The sequence below is a fragment of the Furipterus horrens genome, unplaced genomic scaffold (assembly GCF_987537825.1).
Source record: "Furipterus horrens unplaced genomic scaffold, mFurHor1.1.pri manual_scaffold_1, whole genome shotgun sequence".
NCBI lineage: Eukaryota > Metazoa > Chordata > Mammalia > Chiroptera > Furipteridae > Furipterus > Furipterus horrens.
Genome location: NW_028327171.1, coordinates 31,542,795 through 31,569,146, shown reverse-complemented (window position 1 = coordinate 31,569,146; position 26,352 = coordinate 31,542,795). Strand labels below are relative to the sequence as shown.

Genomic DNA, 26,352 nt, shown 5'->3' with positions numbered 1-26,352 from the left:
TGCAAACCTGAGCTAAGCTGAGTAAACATATTACATTATACTAATAATAAATAAGTAGATTCTTTAAGAATGAAAAATAAAATTTCACAGGTGCCTGACTTGGTGTGTGGCATACTTTACATAATTAGTTCATTTCATCTTAGCCATATCCCTAAAGTGCAGGTTTTCTTACATCTACCCTATATTTAACTCTTTCTTTGAAACAAAACCCATGTGAAGTACAATTTTAACATTATATACAGAAGTAAGAAATAAGAACCATGGAAAAGAGGAGGACATGTATGTTAGTTCTGCAGACTAAGATAATTCAAGCCTGTGACCTGGTCAGAACTCCCCGGCACCCAGGACAGAGGGGGAAATACAGTAAGTTCTAGAGACTCTTGTTATCAGAAAGAGGTATATACCAATACCTTGGGGGTAGGGAGAGGCAGAGACAAAGGGAGAGGAAGAGGAAGAGCGAGAGAAAACACTATTTTTTGTTGCCAATTAATTTTTGGAAAAAACTTCTCAAAGAGATCTTAACCAACAGAGCATGACAATGCCTTGATGACACTTTTGTTAGTAATTTTCACATCGGCAGTCTTTTTGATTATGATCCTTGAGAAAGCTAAAGATATAAGTTAAAGCCTATTGTGACAGATACAGGTCAGTAGTGGCGAACTCAAGCGTATAGTTCAAGTAGAATATGGTAGTTCAGTGTGATATGAGGGGAGAATTGAGAATTCCTAGAGAAATGGGCTGATAGCATATACACTTAGGTAATTATTCTTTTCATTATCATCATCATCATAGCTGACACTCAGCAAGTGTTTACCGCATGCCAGGGCCAGGTGAAACTCTTCATGCAATTATCTTACTGAATTCTTATAACAGCCTAATATAACAAATGACAAAGTTGAGGTCTCCTGAAGTTGAATAACTTAAATGAATACAGCAAAGCCATGGGAGCCACTGCCATTAAGTTTATAACCTGTAATTACTTTGAAAGCTGGCCAAGTTTGGGTATTTCAAGTGTGTGCTCATGTGTGTGTACACGGAGGCCCCACCCAGCCAGTGACACATTTATGGTCTTCTTGCGTTGCCAGGGGTGCTGCTCTGACCTTTGAGCAAATCCATGATTACATGTAGGTGGACAAAGCAATCACTGGCCACCTTCCCCACCTTGCTGTTGATCCCTCCCCCAAACCCGACACAGTGCCAATGCCCAGGAGTCAGGCTGGGACTCCAAAGGAATAAAAGTGGACAGAAAAGATGTTGAACGGTGGTGCCTGGCACTTTTCTTCGGTGCTGAGGAACACGCTAGAGAGTCAGGGTTTTGTCTGCAAGGGGATGGCTGCCGCTTAGGGACAGTTTGCCCAGCACAGTCTAGGTTTACATCTGCTCTTCCACTATAATAATTGACAGCACCTTCTTTCACTCTCAAAAGTATCTCTTGGAAAATGAATTATATGGTCGCCCTTCCACCGCCGACTGTCACTGAGCGTTGTGCATGAGAATTGGCCTAGTGTTACCAGATTTTATTAGACCCGGATTCTTGATTTTGTAAATGGTGACGGCTATTCGGATGTGGAAGATACTTATAGAAGTAAACATTGTGGGGCCAAAAAAAAAAAAATGTTTGTGGCTGCCAGTTTTTAACATCTAATGTCTAGATGCAGGGAATGTGAGAGAATTACCAAGAAAAGAGCTGTGGGTCTAGAAGAATCTTTTAAGTTACTGAGGCTGTACCCTGAGTAGTACGGCATAAGATCGGGGAGGTTTTAGGACTTCACTATGTTTGCTAGTCTCACCTTGACACCCTGCTAAGAACTTCCCTAGAGCAGAGAATTTGGATCAATCAAGAACTCAATGGTAGAAGAACAAAAATATAGTTGGAATTTTTCAGCAGGTGTTTCTTATTTCTTGAGTTGCCTTTGTAATTGAAATACCTTTTGGGGTGGTGGAAATTATTTATGCTCTGAGAAATAGAGCTTGTGGTTTTTTGATAACTTTGTTCTTAATTTGCAGAGACGCATCTTAGACCACCCCTGCCCATCACACTTTATCACTAAGGGCTCGCTTATTAACAGATTGAAAATTCTTAACTTCTTCTGCGCTGTATAACCTGTTTAAATATAGTTAAACTACTGAACCAGCTTATACTGTATTGTATTGGGATGTCCATCTGAATTCATGGCCAAATGGTATAGTTTTTGCTAATTTGGAATATTATATGGTCAAAGTTCAAAACAAATCCTAAAACAAGCTATGTGAAGCTTTAGATATGAAAACATTAGAATGAAAAGCCTAAAGCTTCTAAGGTTTTATGTGCGATTTTTCTTTTTCTAAAATAGAAACTGTGTACAATTTGAGAGAAGAGAATAGACAGCTAAGAAAAGCCCACCAGGACATACACACACAGCTTCAGGATGTCAAGGTAAAATAAAACCATATGTTCGACAGCTCTGTGTTTGCCTGGTTTACTTTGTGTAATAATTTTAAAAGTCATTCCCTAATTGACCTGCTCTGTAAATCCACACTGTTAACTTGGGCTTTGCACAAACTGGAGTGTGCCCAGTACTTTCACCACTTCTGCATCATAAGCTAAAAGAAGATGGTCTCTGAAAATCCAAACATTTTCATTAGTACTGAAATGATTCTTTGGCTTGATGACTGCATTTTTAATGTGCTTCTTATTTACAAAGATTTCCTAATACTGAAATATTTGTTCCTTTGGTTTTGATTTTATTGTAAATGACTGTGCTATCTGGGTAGCACATCTTATAGATTTTGGAACACTGCATTAATCATAGTTGTCTCTCTAAACGATTTTTAAACTTGATAAATGCTGCGACAACAAACAAAGAAATAAATAAGCAAGTTAGCAATACCACTGTCAGCCAAAAAAGAGTTTGTCTCCGAATGTTAAAACTCAATATGTAAAATTCTTTTTTGTGTAGCAACAGCATAAGAATTTACTCTCCGAGCATGAACATCTTGTAGTGACCCTGGAAGACCACAAGAGTGCACTAGCTGCTGCACAGGTTAGAAGGGTAGCAGCCTCTATCGGTTCTTTGTCCAGTCTGCTTAACATTTCTGAATTCCCTTGTGCATGCAGTCTCTGAAAAGCCAGTCTTCAGCGAGTTCCTTTAGCACAGAGCTATTCTGATCCCGAAGATCACGCATGCTTTCAAAATTCAATCGAGAGAATATTAAATAAAACTTTGATTGGTTTTTTTCTTTGCGCTGGTTGTGTAGTGCATAGGACTGTTTCTATCCTGCGTCAGCCCTTCCATGCAGCGTTCTGATACTTGTTTAAATCATATGATCTCTTGCCACTGACCTGTGTTGACACTTGCTCTAGGAGTGATAGGGTTTTATGACATGAGCAACCTAAATAAATTATTGTCAGGCTTTTCTTTCCTCTCTTTCTTGCTGCCAGCATTCCAGCCTACACATCCTTCTTGGGGGACAAGGCTTATGTATTGTTGGTCAAATTCCAGAAAAAAAAGAAGAGGCCTCATGTCAATAGAAAAGGAAAAACAAGAGTCATAATTTCCATTTGTTCAAGCCTTAAACAGTCTTTCACAAGGCAAGCCCTCAGCAGATATTTACTGAATGAACAAATGAACAAGGACTAAGGTTGGAGTGCATATCAAAGCAATGCCACGCTGAGTGTTTCACAGGTTCTAGCAAAAGCAAGGGCTGGGACTGGCTGCCCGGTCACTGTGGCTTCTCGATCATTGGGCCTTAACTTTTCTTCTCCTGGAAGGATCAAGAGGAAGGGGCAAAGGAAAACCAGCCACCTGTATTTATCAGGAGACCATGTATTATTTTTTTCTCTTTAAACAATTTTGAGAAGTATAATATTGTGGGCCCTGACCTTTCTCTGAGGCTATAGCATCTGCATTTGTGGGACCCCTTTCATGGTAGTCATTGATTGGTTATCTCCCTGCAAAACTATAGCTGCACAGTGGTTTTACATGTGTCTAAATTCAACTGACCTCACAGGGATTATGTCAGTCAAAACCTTTATAATGTTTTTTGCTAAGTAATATATTACTTAATGTGAGGCTGTATTTTTATACTGAAAACTGTGACAAACCAATTTGACTAATCTATATGCTATAACAGCCATAAATATTAGATTAAGCAACAATCCAGATAAATATAAGTAAAATAGTTTATTTAATGACCACAACCAAATTCTGTAGTAAGCACACTGGAAGTATTACTTACAGGGTTTTGTCATAGAAAAAAAAATTTTGAACTTAACCTGTGTATATTTTTCTATTTCTTTAAAATATCACCTTGGCTCCCTGGGGAGAAAGCTCCAAGTCTGTCCTGCCTTTAAAAAAAAATAGTTATGTCAGAACTAGGCATAATACTTAATTAGATCATCACCTCCAGTCCCTATATTAAAATTTTCTCTCGATCTCCTTAGAAAACAAATGCTGTTTAGACAGCTACAGTTCTTATGTAAATCATCTTATGAAATGAGTTCATGCTTAAATATAGCTGAGGGAGGAGGAAGCAAGAACAGAATAGAAGTTGAGTCTTTAATTATCGGGGATTATCATGAGAACTTTTCATACAGAATTTTATTTAATATTTACAACCTGCTGAGTTTCATACTATTGTGCTCTTTTATAACTAAATGACAGTGAGGTCAAAGGCAAATAAAGTAGCTGGCCTAAGATCAGAAGCGAGCCTGAAGGTTGGGGCCTCCGACATCTGAGTCACATTTAGCTCTGAAGCTGCTGTTTTTACAGGCTTCCCTCCGACACATTACCTGGGACTTGCCCAAGACCTGGTGAATCATCACTACTAGAGTGTGGGCCGAGGGGCCTACACTTTTAACCTGATTCTTCAAAGATTCCTAATGCACACTAATATTTAAGGACCACAGCATTAACATCTTCAAAGATTATATATTTAGGAGGAGGGGAAATAAGAAAGGCTAGTATTAAGATTTGAGTGTTCCTCCATATTTATCCTAAAATATTAAAAGTATCACTATGTGGATGCCAGTTATTTATTTTTTTTCCTTGATGTCCAAGGTTACTTGACAAACGTTCTGCTAGATTTCTGGGCTAAGGGCCACCATTAGCCCTATGGTGCACCTTTATACGAATTATAAAGAAGCACTCCCGTGAGACAGATTCAGCAAGCAGACTTGTTAACTTTGTGTGAATTAGAAAAAGGCAAAAAGGCGCCTCTTCCTTGGGCTGGAAAGCACTGTGCAGGCGGCTTGGGCAGCGTGAGCAGTGGCTGGATCCTGTCTCCGGCACCCTTCTGCTGTGCACCCCAGAGCGAGGTGGCCCGTCTGGGAAGCTTGTTCAGAAAAAGGTTTCTGTATTCCTTGTGTTTCTGTAAGCATGTGTCTGCACACACAGCATTTTTTGTTTTAGGGTAACAGTGTTGATGTGTGTGATGAGCTAAGTATAAACAGTGTCCATTTTCTTAGATAAGGTATGATTTTTTTCCTGCCTTTCAAGCTCCTTGTATTAGAAGTATTACACACACACCACCAGCACCACATATACCACACAGATATATTCGTTTTACTAGCTATATTAGTGACTATATCACTTTAGGAGAAAAATACATTCAGAATTGAGAAATATAAACCCAGCGTCACTTCTTGTCTATGCTACTTCTTCTCAAAACCACAGAGCACAATCCTTGGAGGCATTTGGGGAGTAAGAGCACAAGTTGACAAGAAAAGAGGGTGGCCTGTGAGGTTTTGTATATGTATATTCAGTTACTTACCTTAAACGTATGATTCTTCCCCACTGAAAAATGTTACTTGGAACATATTGGTAAAAGATATCTACACCTGTATTTTTAATTATGTGGATTTTTAATAGACTTTTAGAGGCTATAAAACTGATTGCATAGGTATCTTTTAATGGTATTTATACTAGAAAGTTATTTATAAAAATTCTGACTTCATTTAATGGAGCATGGGAAACTAACATCTTTCTTAGATATTTTTTCTCTGTTTCCTGTAACTCTAATTCTAATTTGCATGTGCTTAAAAAAGGTTAAGCATGTCCAAGCAAGACTAGCAAATGCATGGAAACAATCTTCATATTTTTTCTAACTTGTATTTAGGGATAATATTTTTGTCCAGCCTTCCAGTGAACCCTAGCACCCGTCCATGAGTGATATCTTTTTCCCTCTTCAAATTGTGCAATTTCTGTGCAGACTCAAGTTGCAGAATATAAACAGCTGAAGGATACCCTGAACAGGATTCCAAGCTTTCGAAAAGCAGAACCAGCAGAGCGGCCGAGTGTTACTCAGGTGGCACATGCACCACAAGGCGACAGCCCAGTAAGGGAGAACCCAGCGGGAGAGCCGCAGCAGGTAGGAGGCTGGTGACCAACCTACGGGCAGGGCACTTGCCCTGTCACACTTTCATCAGGTGAACTTTTCCTGCAGAAGAGCGGTTCTCAAATTTTAGTGAATATCAGAGTCCCCCGCAGGGCTGTCAAACCACTGATTGCTGGGCCCCAGCCCAGGGTTTCAGATTCAGCTAATATGGGGTGTGGCCTGAGGATTTGCATTTCCGATTCAGCTGGCCTGGGCAGCACACTTTGAGAAGAGCTGCAGTATTTTCTGGGAAAGGCACAGTGGCTTTGTCTTTACTCACGTGGGCTTACTTATTTGAAAGGAGTTGTCTTGTCCTGAGATTTTCTTAAGGGTTTTTTTTTTCTTTTTCTTTTTTTTTTTTTTTTTGGTACAGTAAGAAGCTAAATGATCATGAGTATAAAATGTGATAATCAGCCGACTCAGATATTAAAGTTGATGAGATAGGTGAACTTGGTGCAGTGCTAGGTCCACACAGAACATCCCAAAATTGGTATTAAAAGGCCTTTAAGAAACTACCAAGGGTATGTGTGCTGCTTTCACGATCGACTTCCTTATACTCGCATTCTTCATGAAAACGAAGCCTTGCTTAAGAGCATCTTATGAACAGGACATCAGAACTAGTGTCGCCCTAATCATTAACTCTTAGAGGCTGATTTCGCAATCACAGGTGTGCTAAAAACAGCAAGTGCAGTGATGCTCTCCCCCTGGCAGAGTTGTTAACAGGGACTGTTTGAGCAGACTTGCCCCAAGTCCCCGTCTTACAGGAGTGACTAACTGATGTGAGTGGACCTCATGTGAGCCTCCGGCCCTCGCAGAGCGTTTCTCCACAGACAGGGCTGCGTCCTCGTGGATCCTTGTTCTTCATCTGGGTCTCGGATTACTAGTCATTTATGAAAACACAGCCTGACCCCTGGCCTGGGAATCGGTTTTATTCTCTACCCTGGTCAACTAACAGTCTACCAGGCTCATCTTTTAACAGCTCAGTTTCCATTTTCCCACCTGCCAGGTGGAGATGGCTGTGTTCTGCTCTTACCTTCTCACGGGGATAGCGTGGAGATACGTGGCAGACAGCTGAGAGCGCTCAGTGTTCTTTAGAGACATGTTTCATGTCAACCCAGGACAGTGTTATGTCACACTTGCCAGGCGTGTGAGACTGTTGGTCAAATGTACATCTCCGAAAAGTTTTCCTCAGGTGTCCAAGAAAGGGCTTTTCCTCCAGGCTTACATATTTATTTATACCATTCATCTTCTCAGTTTTATGCCTGCAGATATAAGAAGAGGCCTTCACATTTGTTTCAATTATGGGAGAGCAATCTGACCAAAGGAGTATCTTTTCTTATAAAGAAGGAGGTGGGGAAAGGAGATTAAATGCTCCTATTGATATTATATAATCTCTGTTTTTCTCCTCTTTTTTAAGTAATGAAGAGCATATAAAAATTACTAAAACTTACAGGGAAAATGGATTTAAATCAATTAATTTTAGAAGTGGGGTACTCTTTAGACACATAGTTTTTATTGTTGTTGTTGTTTAGAGTTTCTGTATTAACAGTACAAAATACAAAAGCCTTTCTCTGGTTTACAAAAAAGAACCGCTACTTTAATACATGAAAAAGGGCTATGTTGTTCCTGGTTAATGAGCTCTATTTTTAGCTAACATAGGTGTTCATTAGTAAAGACACTCTATTTTTTTATTAGCTAATTAAAAATAAACCCAACTCATCCTCTGTTTCATCTCATCCTTTTCAAATCATTATTTAAGACAAAATTTACATTCAAGAGAAGTATGTGCATTTCTCATCACTTTATGGTATTTTTGTTTTCCCCTTTTTATGCTGAGGGCAAACAAGAGCTTGGCTGCTTTTGGGGAAAGGGATGCTGAGACGCGGTCACTCACAGGCTCCGCTTTCGGGCCGTGTGCTGCCGCCTTTCCCGGACGAAGTTTCGCTCTGTTACCTCCACTTGGTAGGTTAGCTTGCCCGGTGAGGAGAGTCAGGTGGCTCCACTGAAGCCATCCTTTGTAGCCAGGACTCTGTATTTCTAGACTCCAGGATTTCGCTTATGTTGTAACCCCACAGACATGGTTATAAAGAAATTATGTTGCTGCTTTCTAAATAGAAGTCATTTCCAGGTTTGTGCTTGGCCTAGGTGTCTCGAAATAGTGACATGTGGCAGCACCAAGCGGGGCCTGGGAGACCAGAAGAAACAAAACCTTCCCCTCTGAACCCGAAAGACCCAGAACTTCAGGCTCCAGCAGAGCCGAATGGGCGAGAAGCGGATGCCAGAAGGCCCGAGGAGCACCAGGTGGAGGATGAGCACAGAAGGGCCCTGGAGGAGGAGGCAATGGAGCAGGTCGGGCAGGCCGAACACCTCGAGGAGGAGCACGATCCGTCCCCAGAGGAGCAGGACCGGGAGTGGAAGGAACAGCATGAACGGAAAGAAGACGCCAACCTTCTGGAAGGGCGTGCTCATGCTGAGGCCGGAGGTCATCCACTTCAGGTGGGCGAGGGGGTGTGTGGCTTCGCTTTTAAGTATTACATAAGAAAGCTTCCCAATATATGACAATCTCTAAAATAAAAATGCAGTGATTTTACTGAATGTTACATGCACACATTTAAGTTTTCTTGTGTAATGTTCATAGCAGAGCTACTTTCATACTTAAGAAAAATCTTGGTAGGAAAGAGAAAGAGCTGTGGGCACATGTATGTATCGTGTGTCCATAGTGCACAGTGCAGGAGGCACATGCTCACATCCTGTTGACAGAGCAGCACAGGTGAGCACCTTACTGAGCGTCCGATTTTCTGTGATCAAAGGTCTCCTCCTGTACATTTACTCTCAAGTGTGTGCTGGCTTTTGCCCATTCCCCTTCAAGGTAGTTATTAAGTTATCAAAAAGCTGATGTTATCACTTAAAGATACTCCACTAGGTGAGCATGTTCAACCTCTGCTCAGGCTCCCCCTTTTGACCACTCCCCTCTCACATAAGTAAGATGTGTAAACATCATTTATTCTTTTTGTAAATGGTACTTTAAAAGAAAGTAAAGCAACACTGAATGCAGCTAGGTACCTTTCTTCCACTGTCTCTATGCTGATACTCAACAATAGACCACCTGGTCTTTGCATAGATTCTCAAGCTGTGTTTATTTATAACTGAAGCTGTGTTTGGCCTTGAACTTTCCAAGGCTTCAAGCTGCTTGAGACTTCAGGCTGAGTAGGTGTGAAGCCCTCTGTAGCTGCCCTCTCATTTTGCAAGCTTAGCCTCAAGAAGCCTCTCCAAGTTTTATGTCCTTTGTGGCTTTCTTCAAAAGTAATTCCTCCCTGTGTGTACTTGTATTAGTTGTGGGGTGGAGGAGAGAGTGGTAGAGCTCTCCGTGGGAAGCAGGATTTAGAAATTCCCGTATCAGATCTTCCCGTATCAGAAGGTGCTATCTTCTCGCCCATTCTTTGCTTCTTGGAAGAAAATTGGTTCTCTGCTTTTCCACCCTAATTTGAAATTTCACATTTTTGGTGATGTTTTGCCTGGAATTGATGTGGACATTGCTAGAGTTAATTAGAATCCCTAGGTCTTTAGCCTAAAGTTCACAGATTGCCCCAATTAGTGTGAGGTCACCAAGTTCTGCTTAAAGCAGGGCCTTTTGAACGTTAGTTTAATTAAGGTTCAAAACTCATGTCTTCTCTTTGTCCTCTTCCATTTGAGAGGGAGCACATTGAAAATTGGCCTTAATGCCAGTAAATCGGGAGGCTCAGTTGCTAAGAAGCCAAGGGCAACACACAGGGAGTTGGGTGACCATTGAACACATGTTTCACCACAGTTCACCTGACAGATATAGGCATTAATGCCCCATCCCTATCCCCAGAGTTTGTCAGGAGAAACAAATGAAGGGAGAATTCAGAGGACCTGACTGCTATTGCTCATGGGCAACTTAATTTTCCCCAGGTGCTGCCTTCAGCTGAGCCAGTTACCAAATTCCGATCGCCGTATGAGGAGCAGCTGGAACAGCAGAGACTGGCAGTGAGGCGCGCAGAGGAGGCCCAGCTGCTGAGGGAGCACCAGGAGGCCCTGCACCAGCAGAGGCTGCAGGGACACCTGCTGAGGCAGCAGCAGCAGCAGCAGCTCCTCGCGCAGGAGCTGGCCCGGCAGAGGCAGGCCCGGCACGAGGAGGCGCGGCCGCCGCACCCAGAGCAGCTACGGTAGCCTTCTGATGGGTGGGACAGCCCTGCCTCTGGTTTCTATAAGCGGATGGAAAACAGCTTAGGGCATTTGTTATCTGTAAACTTGAGGGGCTCATATTGCTCCTGCAGCCGGGACAGAATTAAATTCCAGATATTTAATTTTAAAAATAATCAACCTTTTTGTGCATTCTTAAAAATGGTATTGTTGGTCTTAGAATAACCTAGCAGGTTTTGTGCTAACTTCGTTTTATCATTTGAAAGATAGTTTATCTTTTATAAGGTATCTCTTGAAAGTGTATCCAGAATCTTTATTAAACCTAATTGCAGTTTTTTTAAAGAAGTTTCTGTGGTTTTTAAAAAAAGTTGAAAATTAGTTTATTACTGTCTTTAAAGATAAACGACTTGTGTCAAACTGTGCTGCTTAATTTGTGTTGCTGAGTTGATGATGTTTGTGCCCCTTGCAGGCAGCGAGCTCATTATGATGCTGTGGATAATGATATTGTTCAGGGGGCAGAGGACCAGGCCATCCAAGAAGAGGGAGGTGGTAAGGCTTCTCAGATGATGAATGTTTTAATAAGATTGCTTGATAATATAGATCAACTAAGAGGTATGTGCATATCTGAGTACATGCAAAGGAGACTTGTGTTCCATGTATCTTTTTTGGGTCTTGTGGTGGTGGTTTTCTTAATCCTCCTAACCAGTGCATCACAGTAGACAAACCTGCCCAAGATAACGTTTTCTCTGTGACAGGTTAGAGTAGAAAGGAAATAGTAGCTGCAGCTTTCCTATACTAAATAGTTACCTCTGACACGTTACCATAAGACAGTTATGCTTTGGGAAATTTCTTCCTTTTTCTCCTTACCTTGGAGCCTTTTGGATCACTGCCTTAAAAGTTTTAAAAAATTAACTCAGTAGTAACTTTCCTTTATCATGTGCATCTAGTATGTAATTTATCGAATGTGGCTTGCTGTGATAATAGAACTAGAAAGTAACGGTCTCTCTGGCACTCTAAAGAGTCTAAAGAAAGGTGATTACCCGAACTCCCTCCATAGCCTGTTCTGATATTTTATAGCCCTTAGAGTCAAGAAATTGTTTTCCTTATGTTCCCTGTGAGGCACTTTAAGCTTTTTTGTTCTGTTATCAGTAAGACTAGAGAATGGTTTGTTCACTTCTTTATTTAACAAATCTCCCAGTGCAATTGAAACCTAATGGTAAGTTACTTATTTTTTACAGGTTAGTCTCCATATACGTAACCTTTCCTCTTATAGCTTACTAAAATAGTTACTTGTTCTCTTGGTATGCTCATATCTAAATTATTTATATAAAAATATTGTTTTTCAAAAAGCAGCAAGTCAGTGTCTGTGTAAGTATAATGGACGTATCTGTGCTGTGGCCGTCATCCTGGCCTCCATGTCAGAGGTCACATGATGGACACTATTTGTGTTTTTGTTCCACACATGGGGTGGTTCTTTCTTTTATTTCCTGAAACAGTATCAATTTCTACTCTTGGCACCTTGCTATTTCCTTTGATAGTACCCAAAATTACTTGGTCAATTTAGCAATGTCCAGTTGACTGGGATTTTTTTGAGAGAGTTTTGATTGTTATTTTTTGGCACAGTGGGGCAGGGGTTGGAGAATTGCAGTCTCTGCTATAAACATTGTTTCAGAGAGTTGTGGTGGTACTCTCACCTCTGACACGCAAGCTCTGGGAGAGGAGAGGGCGCTATTAGAAAAGCTGAGACCGACACCTGATTTTGAGTTAGACTCGTTGGAGCAGAGTTTGAGTAAATGGTCTCTGGAAAAGCCTACTGGTGGCTTTGGCTTAGTGAAAGGGGAGAATCCTGTCTGGTTCATCTGGGCTGATGTCGGTGTCTTTGATTTGCTAGCCTATGAGAGAGATGACCAACACCAAGATGAGGCAGAAGAAGACCCAGAGAATGGACACGTGCCTCAAGAACAAGGGCTGCCTGAAGCCGACCCAGAATCTGAGGCAGATGTAAGTGTCCCCTCTTCTGGTTGCGACACTTGGAAACTCACAAGGCGGAAAGGAAACTTGAAGGTTTGCCTGATAGAACGCCTCTGGCTCCAGACTGGCCTGTTATTTCATCAGCGCAGAAGAAGGCCCGCTTGCATAGTTAAACGATATGAGCAACATTGTTAACTGTAAAACATGGGTTCAAGTTTGCTCTGGGAAAACATCGAGGGATTCTTTCTCTAATGACTTAGATTAATGAATTAAAGTATTTAAAAAATGAAGGCAAAATTGAAAGGCATTGAAACTTGTAGTAATTCTGAAGGATAAAAAAAAAATCAAGGCAAGTATGGGAGCTGGGGAGGGAACCCGAGAAAAGAAATTAAGTATTATTGAGCATGGCGAGCAGTCTGCTAGGGCGTTATGTTTGTCACGTGCCTGTAATTTCGCAGCAGTCAGTGACCTTTTAATAAACCCATGGATTAGAATGTGTGGTTTGAGAAGTGAAAAAAGAATTTCTCAAGTACCATGATGCTATCTTGTGTTTACGAGGAAAGGACCAAGACTCCCAGTTCAGCTGGATGGTCTAGGACCTTGGCCTTGCCTCTGTGGCAAGCGTTGTTGAATAGGCATGTCTTGTGCTTGTGTGTAGATGATTTTTATAACTTACTTTAGCTCTCCTGTCATCTTTTGCTAGTAAACCAACCACCATGTTTATAAAATGTAGTCTGTGCTGTCCTGTGGGCCCTGCTTATATTATATCCATCCAGGGGATTGGAAAAGGGCTCCATATCCTTCCTTGATTACTGTTGAGAAAGTCTTCCCGGTAGCTGCTTAAAGCCACCTCGCTGGAAACGGCTGTCCCACTTAACTTTCATGGAGGGAAGGCGGAACACATTTGCCTGCCAGCTGTGGAATTAGCATTTTGAAGGTGTGCTCCAAGGAATCCTAGCTCTGAACTGTTTTCAGGAAAGAGCAAGAGCTATAGAGAGCAGGAGAGTCTAGGAGAGTCAGAGACTGTGAAAGAGGAAGGGGGTGCCCATGAGAGATAGACAAAGTGAGTGGCAAAAGCCTGGGAGTGGGATGAGAGGGGTGAAGGGGGGCAGGGAAAGGGTGAGTATTCAGTGACATTCGGGGAATACTGTGTGCTTTGATTACTTGACTATATAATCTTTATTGTCATCCATTTACTTGTTCTGGAGAACACACTGGGAAACACTGGCCTCTCTACCATGCCTTCTTTTCATTAGAATTGTTAACCCACCTGTCCCTCTCTGTCTTATCTATTTCATTTCCTTTTCCTTTTTTTTTTAAGATTTTATTTATTTATTTTTAGAGAGAGGGAAAGAGAGGAAGACAGGAAGGGAGGAAAAGAAACACCAATGTGAGAGAGAAACAATCTCTCAGTTGCCTCATGTGCTCCTAATCGGAGACCTGACCTGCAACCCAGGAATGTACCCTGACTGGGAATTGAACCGGTGACCTTTAGATTTGTGGGGTGATGCCCAACCCACTGAGCCACACCAGTCAGGGCTAGTTTTTCTTTAATAATTTTTTTAATTTTTCAGTTACATTTGACATAAAATATTATATTCGTTTTTGATGTATAACATATCATTAGACATTTATATAACTTACAAAGTGATCACCCAGATAAATCTAGTACCCATTTGACACCATACATAGTTATAACAATATCATTGACTATATTCCCTATGTTGTACTTTATATCCTGGTGACTATTCTGTAACTACCCATTTGTACTTACTAATCCCTTCACCGTTTTCCAACTTAGGGAGGTGTAATTCATCATCTAGTATTTTATTAGGATATAACCACCATGCCTGTTGAGTCATTACTTGGTCAGAGTTGGAGCTAGTGTGTGTATTTTTATTAAGTTTTACAAAAGATTTGGTCATTTTTTTCTGAGGAGAATGCATGACATTTTTGCTGTTTCCACACAAATTATTGATAATGCACAAAAAGAAATGCCTGTGACAAGAGATGGGAAAGTAACTGGAGTTTGGTGTGCGGGTAATGATTTGTCACTCTCTGCCTGCCCCAAAAAGTGTCATTTGCACTTGAATGAAGTGTATAGCCAGGGATGTACAGAGAATAGTTCAGCGGAGACTGCTGTGGGCTCTTGAGCACGTTCAAGGCTCAGAAGTGAATTGAAGTAGCGTCATGTCTGGAGAACGCCGAGAGGGACTAAATCTTACTCTGAGGCGCACCACCTCTGGGAAGCATTTGCAGCTTCAGTGAAGTGTCCCCTTGATAACACTGGAGTGATGGGGAAGCTAGCGTAGCATCACCATTTCCGTCGAGCTCAGACTCCAGCATCTGAATCTTTATGAGGTCATGTTTCATCTTGAAAGGCACTCGGGGAGCTTAAGTGGAAGAGCAAGATAATTCTAAAGTTGGTAATATGAAGGGAATTTGTTGAACACAGGAGCTGAGAGATACTTGGGAGGAGGAGGTGGGTTGAGGGAGATATTTTTCAAAACATCTTGCCAGCACAGCGTCCTGACAGTGTTTGTTATAAAGAAACATGACCCATACTAGAAATTGTTCATTTACTTTTGAACTAGCCCTCTTCCTGTCTCCTTCTTAGGCCCCTCTTTGGTCCTTTCTGGTGCCGGCCTTATTTCTCTTCCACTGCTTTTTCACTCACTTATGTGTCAATAGCTTGAGAAGGAAAACTTGTCTCTATGAAAATCAGCATACGAGTGAATGAGGTTATCATTTGCCGATCTAAATCTCCCATTTAATATTTCTCCTACTTGGTCTTTTGGTTTTTATTAACTATCTTTCTTGTGCCTATTTAGTTTTGCTCATGTTACTTGTGATAGTAAAGCTGTGAGGACTAATTTGGAATCACTCACAGAAAAGAAGTGCCTGTCATATTTCCTCTGACTCACCAGCCCCTGACAAATAACACAAGAGTTTTATCTTTTGACAGTGGGGTATGTACCTTTGCGTCTTGGCAAGGATGGATCTGAACCATCCGGTGAAGGATGATTTCATTTTCTGCCCACGTGTGGCCTTTCAAATGAAATTACACTTGATCCTGGGTTTTGAAGTGGTGATGGCTTCTTATTGAATTTTTACAGAGGACAGCTGTAGAGGATATAAACCCAGCAGATGACCCTAATAATCAAGGCGAAGATGAATTTGAGGAAGCTGAGCAAGTGAGAGAAGAAAATTTGCCAGATGAGAATGAAGAGCAGAAGCAAAGTCCTCAAAAGCAAGGGAATGCAGAAATGGAGGAGCATTTGGTGGTAGGCAGAGGCCTCTAGGGAGGGCGGTTTTGTCCTGAGTATTTAATAAATGCCTGGTTTATGCAAAAGATTAGTCATAACCTGCAATGACAGAAGGTTTGCCTCTTTGGCTCGTTTTCAGGCCATTTTATGGAATGATGTGCCTGCACTCAGAGAGAGTGACGGGCGTCCTGGGCTTTGTGTTGGGAACATGACTCATTATTTCCTGGCCACTGATGCATTCAAAGTCCACTTTTCGTGGCAGCATGCTTGTTCTTTGAGCACTATAAAACATTTCCAGCGTTCAGTAACCTGAGCCTCCCCTATTGTTTCAACAGATGGCAGGAAATCCAGACCAGCAGGAGGATAATGTTGATGAGCAGTACCAGGAGGAGGGAGAGGAGGAGGTAAGGCAGTGGGATGCGGGGAGGCTGATCCCACTGCTTGGTGCCTCACACGAACCTTAAACCACCCTCAGCGTCATTGGCTCCGATATGCCTTTTATGGAAATGTTCAGAAAGACTTAGGCAGGATGAGACTTAGTCAAGAGTGAGACATTGGTTAGAAGCTCACAGTAGCAGGGTAACAGAATCCCTTCTCTCTGGTTCTCACTAGAAAGTTTGCATTAAGAAGACATTTGGCCTTTCGGGAATAGTGGACTTAGGTGTATGTGATCCTGGTGAGAATATTTTCTCCTGTATCTTTCCCTCATAAAGGAGAGGACGACAAAGCTCTGCACATGGAGGGAGTCTGGACTCACCCCTGCAACTTTCTCTGTAGACATAGCGAGGTGCCTGCCCCACAGGGTACCCCCACAGTGTCTGTCGGAATACAGTTTGCACCCTGCAGACATTTTTTTTTTTTTTAATTCATGGTCTCAACTTTAAGCCTTTTTCCTCCCAGGAATTTGGTATCTTAATTAAATTTAACAATTAAAATAAAAAGGAAAAATATATAAAGAGCTCAGCTGAATGAAATGCCTTTTAGTAGGATCTCTTAACCTCTCATTTTAGTTTGCTTTTTTATTGCAAACTTCTGACATATTATTAGTTGGGTTTAGAGCATCGTGGTGCCATGTTTGGTAATTGACTGAGGACTGCTGTTGGTCACAGCTGCTTCATCACAGCACTTTACAGATGACTGAAGCCAGTACTTGGGGACATGATATTGATGAGGCCAAGCCTCCCCCCACCCCTCCACCTGTTGAGTCTCTCTTTGGACCAGTAAATGGCCCAGTAAATTAAATCCCTGTTGTAGGGGTGCCTCTCAGCCAGGCATCTTGCTAGTGTGTGTGGCTTTCGCCCTAAGGGGGCACCGCATGAGAAGATGGACAGTTGCAGCCTGAAGAGACCACCCGAGCACTCGAGGCCCTGCTCACAACACTGTGCTACCGCACTCACATACACAGTTCCCTCGACTAGGTCTGCTTGCTCAGTCTCACTGCGTTTGTCGTCTCCCAGAGCTAATGCTAAGACGTGTACGTGTACCAGCAATGCGGAAGGACGCTGTTCTTTACAGCCATGGGCAGCATGCGTCGCTAGTCACATGCACGCAGATGAGCTTGATCTTTGTATTCTCTGTTTTCTCATCCTGCTGTTCATCCTCATCAAGGCCCTGAGGTGTCTTATGAGAAGAGAGCGTGAGAGAAACTAGCAGCCTTGAATATTAAGACATTTGGCAAGAAAAAGATACTCATCTGGACTTGTAACAGGATGTCTAGACTAATAGTAGTTTATTATGGCAGATGCCAAGAATCTTTGAGAAATTAAAAGAGAGGTTCACCTTGGCTTCCGTTTAAAAATTCAGAAGGGTAAACATAAAATTGTAATCAATATTTACTGATGATTTCATTACTTCTATGTTATATGAGTTAAGGTGGAGAGAGAAATCTTGTGATCCAAGAGGGATGAAGGATAAAAAGAAAAGAAAACGGGGGCAGGCGGGGCAGGGGCGGGAAGGGGGGAGAATGGTGACCAGGTTGGAGGTTAGAGTCTCACCCTCCACAGCCACTCCCTTGGGCCCAGGCTCCTCCTCCCTCTGGTGGGCAAAACTGACCAGGGAGCCTTTTCCTCTGCCCACACCAGGCCCCTGGTCCTGCTTCTCTTTTGCCCGCCTCCTGCTCAGAACCCCTGGGTTCAGCACCTCTGTGCTCACTTTCTAAGCTCCTCTTGCATTAAGTCCAGGTTGCCACACCCTCTCATTTAGGATGGCTGTCCAGAGAACTCCCTGAGGAAGCCCAGCATGCCCTTCTTCCCTGGGTGACTTCCCTCTCTGCCTCTGAGCGCCCCTTATTCAGGCTGTGTTGTCTTTTTCTGATGGTTCCTGAGATGGTCATTATTGGATCTTCCCACCTCTTTCCATTGTTCCTAGTTCTTCCCATGAGGAGGGTGAAGAAAAGTGGTTCCTAAATACCATTCAAGGACTAGTAACAGTCAGAGACAAAGTTCTCAGCAGTCTGTAGTGAAATAAGAAAAATAAGAGGAGTGCTGTGTGGGAGAACACGTATTGTGTTGTTTATCAGTGATTGTGAGACACTGAAAACCGTAGAATACTTGTGATGTACATTGTTCTTATCTCCATCAAGCCTCGGAGTCTTCGGCTGCCCAGCTAACCACTGCGGTGTAAGGCTCGCTGCTCTTGCCCGTTGCCCTCCCCGTGGGAGGCAGTGCATCTTGCTGGGGCAATACCTATTCAGAGGTTCAGCCTCTCAGACTGGGGACTTGACTTCTTGAGAGCAGAGGACCCAAAACCAGCATGATTCGTTTTTAGGAAATTTACGTTGTGCCCATCTTCTTTTGTGCAGTGGTGTTAGTCACCCTTCAAAGACAGTAAGATGATGGTTGTTGACAAGCATCCATTGTTTATTGTTTGGGATTGTTTGTGGGAAAGGCATCCATATGGTGATGCTAACAGAGCTGATTTTTTATCTACTTAGGAGCAAATAAGACAAATCATGACATTGCCCCTAAAAGTGCTCTGTGCTTTAAGACTAAATGTTCGAAAGAATATGGAGATGCAATATGGCTTGAAGGCTCTGAGTGCTCAGTTTCCCCAGTATAACTGAAAACAGATTGATCTGAACACTCATGGGAGAGCACCACAAGGCACTGCCAGCCTGTGAACCACCACACGAAGAAGCTGTCCAGATGGCAGAAACCCTCCTGTTAAACATCGCTCAGCAAGGAGTGGTGCCCATCACTTCAGCTGACATTGCTGAAGGCCTTGGATCCTCAAATTCCTGACTACTTACAGTTCAGCCCTCTGGTTTCTGGCTCATCCCATAACGTCTTTAATGGGTAAAAGAAAGGCATTGATACGTACAGAGACAGGGACAGGGGTAGCTAGCCAAAACCCACTTCCGTTTCAGTGGACCTGTTTTGTTTTGTTTTGGTTATTTATTAAACTTCACCACATCACATGGAGGCCTTTTCTAAAAGGCTCATATGACTCAATACCAGGAAGACAAACAATCCAATTAAAAAATGGGCAAAGGACCTGAATGGGCACTTCTCTAAGGCGGACATACAGAGGGTCCATAGGCATATGAAAGAATGCTCAACATCACTAGCCATCAGAGAGATGCAAATAAAAACCACAATGAGAAATCACTTTACACAGTCAGAATGGCCATCATCAACAAATCAACAAACAATACGTCCTGATGCGGATGTGGAGAAAAGGGAACCCTTGTGCACTGTTGGTGGGAATGCAGACTGGTGCAGCCACTATGGAAAACAGCATGGAATTTCCTCAAAAAACTAAAAATGGAACTTCCTTTTGATCCAGTGATCCACTGCTGGAATTATACCCTAAGAATCCTGAAACACCAATTCAGAAGAACCTATGCACACCTATTTTTCAAAACAGTATTATTTACAATAGTCAAGTGCTGGAAACAGCCTAAGTGCCCATCAGTAAATGAGTGGATCAAAAAAATGGTACATTTACATAGTGGAATACTATACAGTAGAAAGAATTCCTACCTTTTGCGAGAGCATGCATGGAACTGGAGAATATTATGCTAAGTGAAATAAGCCAGGCAGCGAAGGGCAAATACCATTAGAACCTGTAAGAAGAACCTAATGAACAAGACAAACAAATAGAACCAGAGGCATAGAAACAAGGAACAAACTGACAGCAACCAGAGGGGAGGGGAGTGGGAAGTAAGGGGGAAAGAAAGGGAAAGGTCTAGTCAAGGAACATGTATGAATCACCCAAGGACATAAACAACAGGTGGGGATTGACTGTGAGAGCCAGGGCGGGGGGCAGTTGGGAAGCAGGGGAGAGCAAGTGGGGAACGACAATTTTAAAAAAGGCCTTAAACATCAGAGTTCAATGAACAAAAATGAGCCATGAGGAGCAGTATTGGGAAATCTTTAACAAAATGTTTGCATCATCTTGAACTGGATACTAAAGGGGGTCAAATGTGGAAGACCTAATTGGTGTGTCTACATTATAAAAAAGTACTAACATTTGGCTTCTGGTTATTAGTCCCATCATATTTTAAAATTCAAAATTCCATATCATTTTCTTTCCTTTTCACTAATGCTTCTAAGATGAATTTGAATCATTATGCTTTTGCCCCGAGCATGAAGAATATGTAACTAGAATAATAAGACATATTTATAAATCTAAAAAATTCCAAAAATTTCATTTGTGGGTTCCCTCAATTAAAGAGTAATTTAAATGAGTACTTCCCACTTCAGATTATATTGAAATATGGTAAACCTAAATTTTCTACAACAGATCCCAAGGTAAGAAAAGAAAGAACTCATAAAAAAGACTGTTTGTCACTCTAGCCAGTATCCACATCATTCAGTCAAGTGGCTGTTTGTCTTTGCTGTGGCTAAGACCTTGGAGAGTGTGTGAAAAATACCAATTCTGGGTCTGCCTTACCCTTGGAGGTTTTAGTCATATCTGTGGTGGACCCTAGAAGTCAGAGTTGTACACAAGCCCCCATGCTGATGCTGATGTTTCAAGAGCACACTATTTAGAGGACAGATGGTTGAATGTGGAATTTGGGAAGTCTGAACCTCCTGAAACTTCTGTGCAACATATGTGTATCTCTAATACCCATTTGATAATGACTTCCTTACCAAAGTCATAAAGAGATCCATTGACACCCCATATGCAACACACAAAAACCACTGATATTTTTATCAAACTCTTTTATTTTATAAATAAGAAACTTGAGCTTCAGACAGGGTAGCTAAGTTTTTGAAAGTCACACAGCTTGTTATTGTTAAACCATGGCTAGAGCCCACTGAGGCCTTATTTTAAAGGCTGACATAATTAAGTATTCTCAGCATGCAATCACACATGTAACTAAATAGCTGCTATGGGCAAGTTCTTCTTTACAGAAGTTAGTAAATGCTGAAGGAATGACAGAATTAGGAAGCATTTTTGTAACTCCTAATTAAAACAATTGACTTAAGAGCAATAATCAATGGATGATATTACTAGAGGAATGGAAGTCAGGGATTTCTCCAGGGACAACCAGGCTGTCACCATCGGGCTCAGCAAACGATCTCAGCCTCACTTAAACATGGGACAGACATTAAGTACCTCCTGGTGTGATGAAAATAGACGTCTACAGCTTCACCTCTGAAAAACCCTTGCTTTGCAAATGGAGTATGAATTCATTTATGCCTTAAGCTAACTTACTTTCATGAGAAAAGTTGGGGCTGAAGGAATGAATTAAGTGATGCCTTAAAGAAGCAAATAATCCAGAACGTGGGTCTTTCTTTAGGACAAGGAATCAATAACATTGAGGAAAAAAGAGGAGAACCTAAGTTAGGAGTGGCCTTTGTTTGGCTGATGACTAGAACAAAGCAACTGTAAATAAACGTCTGTAAGACAATCTGGACAATGTAAGTATGGACTAGACAGTAGACAATACCATGGAGTTATTTATCAGATGGTTTAATGGCACTATGGTTATATAAGAGAAGTTCATTGTTTTTAGAGATGTATACTGAGATGGGTCCGGATGAAGTTATATGATGTCTGGAATTTTGAAGAATAATTCATCACAAAATAAAGAAAAGCAATAGGTGATACAAGTGTGACAACAATGTGATGACTTTCTAACCTTGGTGATGACTATAAGGCGTCCATGCAATTATTTTCTATATTTGTCTGTGCTTGAAAATGTTTATAATAAAACAAATGACCTCATTGTTATTACAGCCAGGAGAGCTGCAGAACCAAGCTTTTAGTCCAGGTTTGTCTGACTCCATAGTCAGTGTTAGCGGTTAGCAAACTACTGACTTGGCCTATTTTGTGAGTGAGGGCTTCTTGTTTTTTTTTATTTACGTATTGTCTGACACTGCTTCTGCACTACAGTGGTGAGGCTGAGTAGATGCAACACGTTATGGCCGAGCAAGCCTGAGTATTTACTATATGGACCCTTTATAGAAACATTGTGCTGACCCTCATCTGTATATTCTTTTGGCAATACTGCAGTTTCAAGGCCATTTCCTTCCAACCCCAACTAAGTCATGTTTAGTGTTCACCGGCTATAGAAGACATATCTATTCACTGAAATTGACCGGGACACTTGAGCAATTTAATGATGTTTCAATTAGTGAGAATTTAATATAGTTTGAAATAAGTGCTTCATCATTTTCATCCCAATGTCCTGGGGAATATTGTTATGAGGTTCTGTGACTAAAGGCAGAACAATGTCATGGTCACAGGTAGAGCCTGCTGGTACAGTGTGTCTTCTCTCTAGCTCGCCCCACCAGGACATTGAACACAAAAGATGTTCTACACTTCTGTCCCCAGAATGAATTTATTCTGTGTCAGCATATTTCAGGGGCTATGAGTGCAGCTGGCATTGGGCTGGTTCATGAAGGCTGGGCTCTGTAAAGGGCATCTTTGAAGGGTCATCTTTGTAGGTTCCTAACAGGAGAGGTAGGTTGCATTCATTCCTGTTGCATCTGGGCTAAACATCTTGAGACAACTTTTAACTTTTTGCTCCTTAATTAGAACACCTGTATACTTCCTTCTCTTGCCCATTTCTGGAACTTTTAACACCTGCCCCCTCTGCACCAAAATCAATCAATCAATCAATCAGGCAATTTTTTGTGTTATTCTAGGAGACTTACTCTATACCACTGTTCTTAAAGAGATAAGATTTTCTGTTGGTACCAGGACAGTACATTATGCTAAATCAATAGCCAGAAAATTTTTGAAATGTATTCAAATGACTTAAACCATTTGGCATATGTATGGTTTCCAAAATAGTTAGAAAATATTTTCTAACATTTTTTCTAAGTCATATAGTTTGTGGAATGTGATCATTGAATGGAGATTATTTAGCAAAAATATTTTGATACCTTTGATTTGCATTTTGAAAAATAATTGGGATCAATGACATACAGTAATAATGTACACTACAAAAAACTATTTAAAACAAATGTCATGACTGTCAGAACACTGAAGAAAAATAGGGATTTGAGGCAGTTTAATAACTATATTCTGGATATTTTAGCCAGAAAACTTTATTCTTAATCATAGAAATATATATGCACATTTTTTCTCAGTTTTTTCCTACCTTATGTATAGGTCATGGGGTCTGTTTTCTGTCCCTTTACAGAGCAGATACTATTTGCATTGGTTAATTTATTCATCCATTCCACAGTATTTATTAAGCAGTGTGCTAGGTATGCATCTAGGTACAGCAGACAGTTGAATATATAGTAGGGGTATTGTACATTTCTTCATAGCTAATAGACAATTCAAATCTTTGACTATTATCTTTTTTCAAATAGTTTAATTTTGTTGCTGCTACTCTGAATGAACTTCTTAGAAATCAGAATATGTTGTTTCAAGTGCCTAAATGATAAAAGTGTCATCTAGTATCTCTGGTTTGTTTTAGGTTCAGGAAGACTTGACTGAGGAGAAGAAGAGGGAATTGGAGCAGAATGCTGAAGAGACCTATGGTGAAAATGATGAAAATGTATGTGTGTATATAAAAGTTGGATATATACCAGTCGGCACATCTAGGTGCCATGGAGTTAACAGGCCAACCTAGACTTAGGAAAATTTGTGGCAATAAGATTACAGAAGACTGTAGCACTGTTGCCTATTCAAACATTATTTTTCACTTCCTTTCTCCAAAAATGGATAACTTCTCACCCTTTGTTTAAAAGGGGGGGTTACTTATCTCATTAACTTGATGCCGTAACTCTTTTTTTTTTTTCTTTTAACTTTAAGGCCGATGACAAAAACAATGATGGAGAGGAACGAGAAGTTCGAGGTGACAAACGCCCCAAAGGCCAAGAAGAACACTACGAGGAGGAGGAAGAAGAGGAAGATGATGGGGTGGCTGTTGCTGAGAAATCACAGCGAAGAGCTGAAATGTAGCTGCACCCCCGTTTCACGGACAGCGCTCAGCCGACAGATTCCCTACAAGCTGCTCAAAAAGAAACCTGCCTACTGAACTCTAGGATATTTAATTACAAAAATTAAGTATTTAGATTTTTAAAACTTTTGTATTAGAAATGCTTATAGAATTATATGATATATTTTGATAACCTAGGTTAGAGCTTCTTTTATATTCAAGCTAAACCTGAGCAAAAAGAAAAACAATAAAGCAAACCTTAGGCTCTGAATCTCATTTTTCAAGGATTATATGATGTTGGAAAGGACATCAGTTTTGTACATGTTTCAACTTGTTGCTTCTCTGTCTTCTAGTTTCCAGGTGTTCTGTTGGTTGCCTTTGATAAAGTACAGGATTTCAAAATAAGGAATAGTGCAAAAAAACGCTGTGCAGACAAAGAGAATGGCCAGTTTACTAATTGCTCCTTTTTCAAGGTTCTTGTGTATAATTCAGATAGAACTTTCACCGTCTGTGTCTCTCTGGAGTAAGATCCGTTACAGACTGACATTGTTTTTCAGACTTGTCCTGTCACGGTATTCTGGACTTAGATATTTCAGTATTCAAACAAGGTATGACAGCTTAGTGTATTAACCTTTTTTGAAGGACTGACACGTTGTTTAATAACTCATTGTGTATGGTGGTGTCTTCTATGTGAGAACCCATTCTGTTTTTTTCCAAAGCCATGTGGTGATATCCTTGTTTCATTATCTAATCCCCGACAGCCATATGTATTTCCCCTGTGAGCTCTGTGCCGCAATATGTAATCACTTTGATGACAAGTATGAATATGAAGACATACCAAACTGTACAACTGAATAAGATAATTTTTCAAAAACTGTACATTGGTATGATAAACCCTGATGACCTTTCTGATTGCTGGGGTTGGGTCTGCATTATGCCCACAGATAAACATTTTAATGATGATGAATTATAAGAGCTACTTAAAATAATGAAATTAAAAATCAGAAAGTTCCCTTGGGATAGAGACATTTCAGTCTCAAGCATCAAGATTTTTAGATATATAGAATTATGTTATATAATTCATGTGTGTGGCTTTGTAATACTCTCAAGTTAATAAAAACATTTCAGTTTCTACCATTGTGGTATGAATGTAATTTTATTTTTTAGTAACCGCACTCATGTATGGTTTTGATTGTCCCACTTGAGTGATTGTGTATGTATGCATAGGAATGTTTCTTCAAATATATTTTGGATTTTCAATAATCATAAATCAAATTTTACCTTTATGTATAAAACCCCTTTATGTAATGTAAAATGTATAATATTGTACATAATATTCAGAATACAATTATTTTGGTAAATTAGTTTGTATTTTTAATGTCCCAGTTGCAGTATTTAATTATTTGAAATATTGAAACTTGGTAATAGTCAATAAAGCTATAAAAAAGAAGTGATAAATGTTTTAAAGTATGTGATTTTTTAATAGTTTGTGATTTTATAACATTCTTTTTCATAAAAGGAAAAAATTTAAGAGGTACCAATATATATAAATAAATTATAAAATGTCTTTCTCAAACTGTTATTTTCCTTATCTCTTTCTCTACTTGGATTGGTATGTGATTTTTTTTCCACCCTTGTCCTTAAAAGAGAGCTAAGAATTTTTATTTTATTTGTGCTAGTTCTGGGGAGAAGAATAAGAACCAAATACAGAAATGTGTGAGTGTCATGTGTACACACACAAAATAAAAACAGCAAAAAACCCTGTTAAATTCCTGCTAGGAAAGCAACAATCACAAACAATACTGCTCTCAGGATGGCACAAGTTATATGGCCATCTTAGCTAATGTCTGGAAGAGAACCGATCAGCCAGAGCTTATCTACATCAATGAGATAAGCAGAAATAAATTGTCACTTGTACTTATCTTGCCAATTAATCTATGACTTCTGGTGCAACCAATAAGTCAAAGGATGTGATACTAGTGACATAATCAGAAGGGAAAAAAAAGGCACATTTACTACGAATAAAAAAGCTGCATCAGTACAAATATAATGACTGAATAGTTATGTGATTGAAAAAGATCTGGGAATGAGAGTATGATCTGAGTCACACGTAAGTCACGGTGACTCACTTTTATAAAGGAAAATTACATTTATTGAATGCCATAGAATAAAGAGTGTTTTAGTAGGACCCCTTTATCCCACAGTGATTCTTTAAGCTTGATGAAGTTCCTCATTCCTCTCTGCAACTGAAGA

The 26,352-nt window shown here is 40.6% G+C and overlaps 1 protein-coding gene across 1 annotated transcript in view; it reads left to right on the top strand.

The window, feature by feature from the left end:
• GOLIM4 (golgi integral membrane protein 4) overlaps positions 1 to 25,675 on the top strand; it is a 66,702-nt gene extending 41,027 nt beyond the window's left edge. The window contains exons 6-16 of the mRNA XM_090273564.1: positions 2,334 to 2,416; positions 2,940 to 3,023; positions 6,190 to 6,348; positions 8,500 to 8,850; positions 10,288 to 10,541; positions 10,988 to 11,067; positions 12,410 to 12,519; positions 15,606 to 15,773; positions 16,091 to 16,159; positions 23,635 to 23,715; positions 23,973 to 25,675. Coding sequence (XP_090129690.1) covers positions 2,334 to 2,416; positions 2,940 to 3,023; positions 6,190 to 6,348; positions 8,500 to 8,850; positions 10,288 to 10,541; positions 10,988 to 11,067; positions 12,410 to 12,519; positions 15,606 to 15,773; positions 16,091 to 16,159; positions 23,635 to 23,715; positions 23,973 to 24,122 — 1,589 coding nt within the window. The 3' untranslated portion in view covers positions 24,123 to 25,675. The remainder of the gene's footprint in view (positions 1 to 2,333; positions 2,417 to 2,939; positions 3,024 to 6,189; positions 6,349 to 8,499; positions 8,851 to 10,287; positions 10,542 to 10,987; positions 11,068 to 12,409; positions 12,520 to 15,605; positions 15,774 to 16,090; positions 16,160 to 23,634; positions 23,716 to 23,972) is intronic.
• The last annotated feature ends 677 nt before the right edge of the window (positions 25,676 to 26,352 follow it).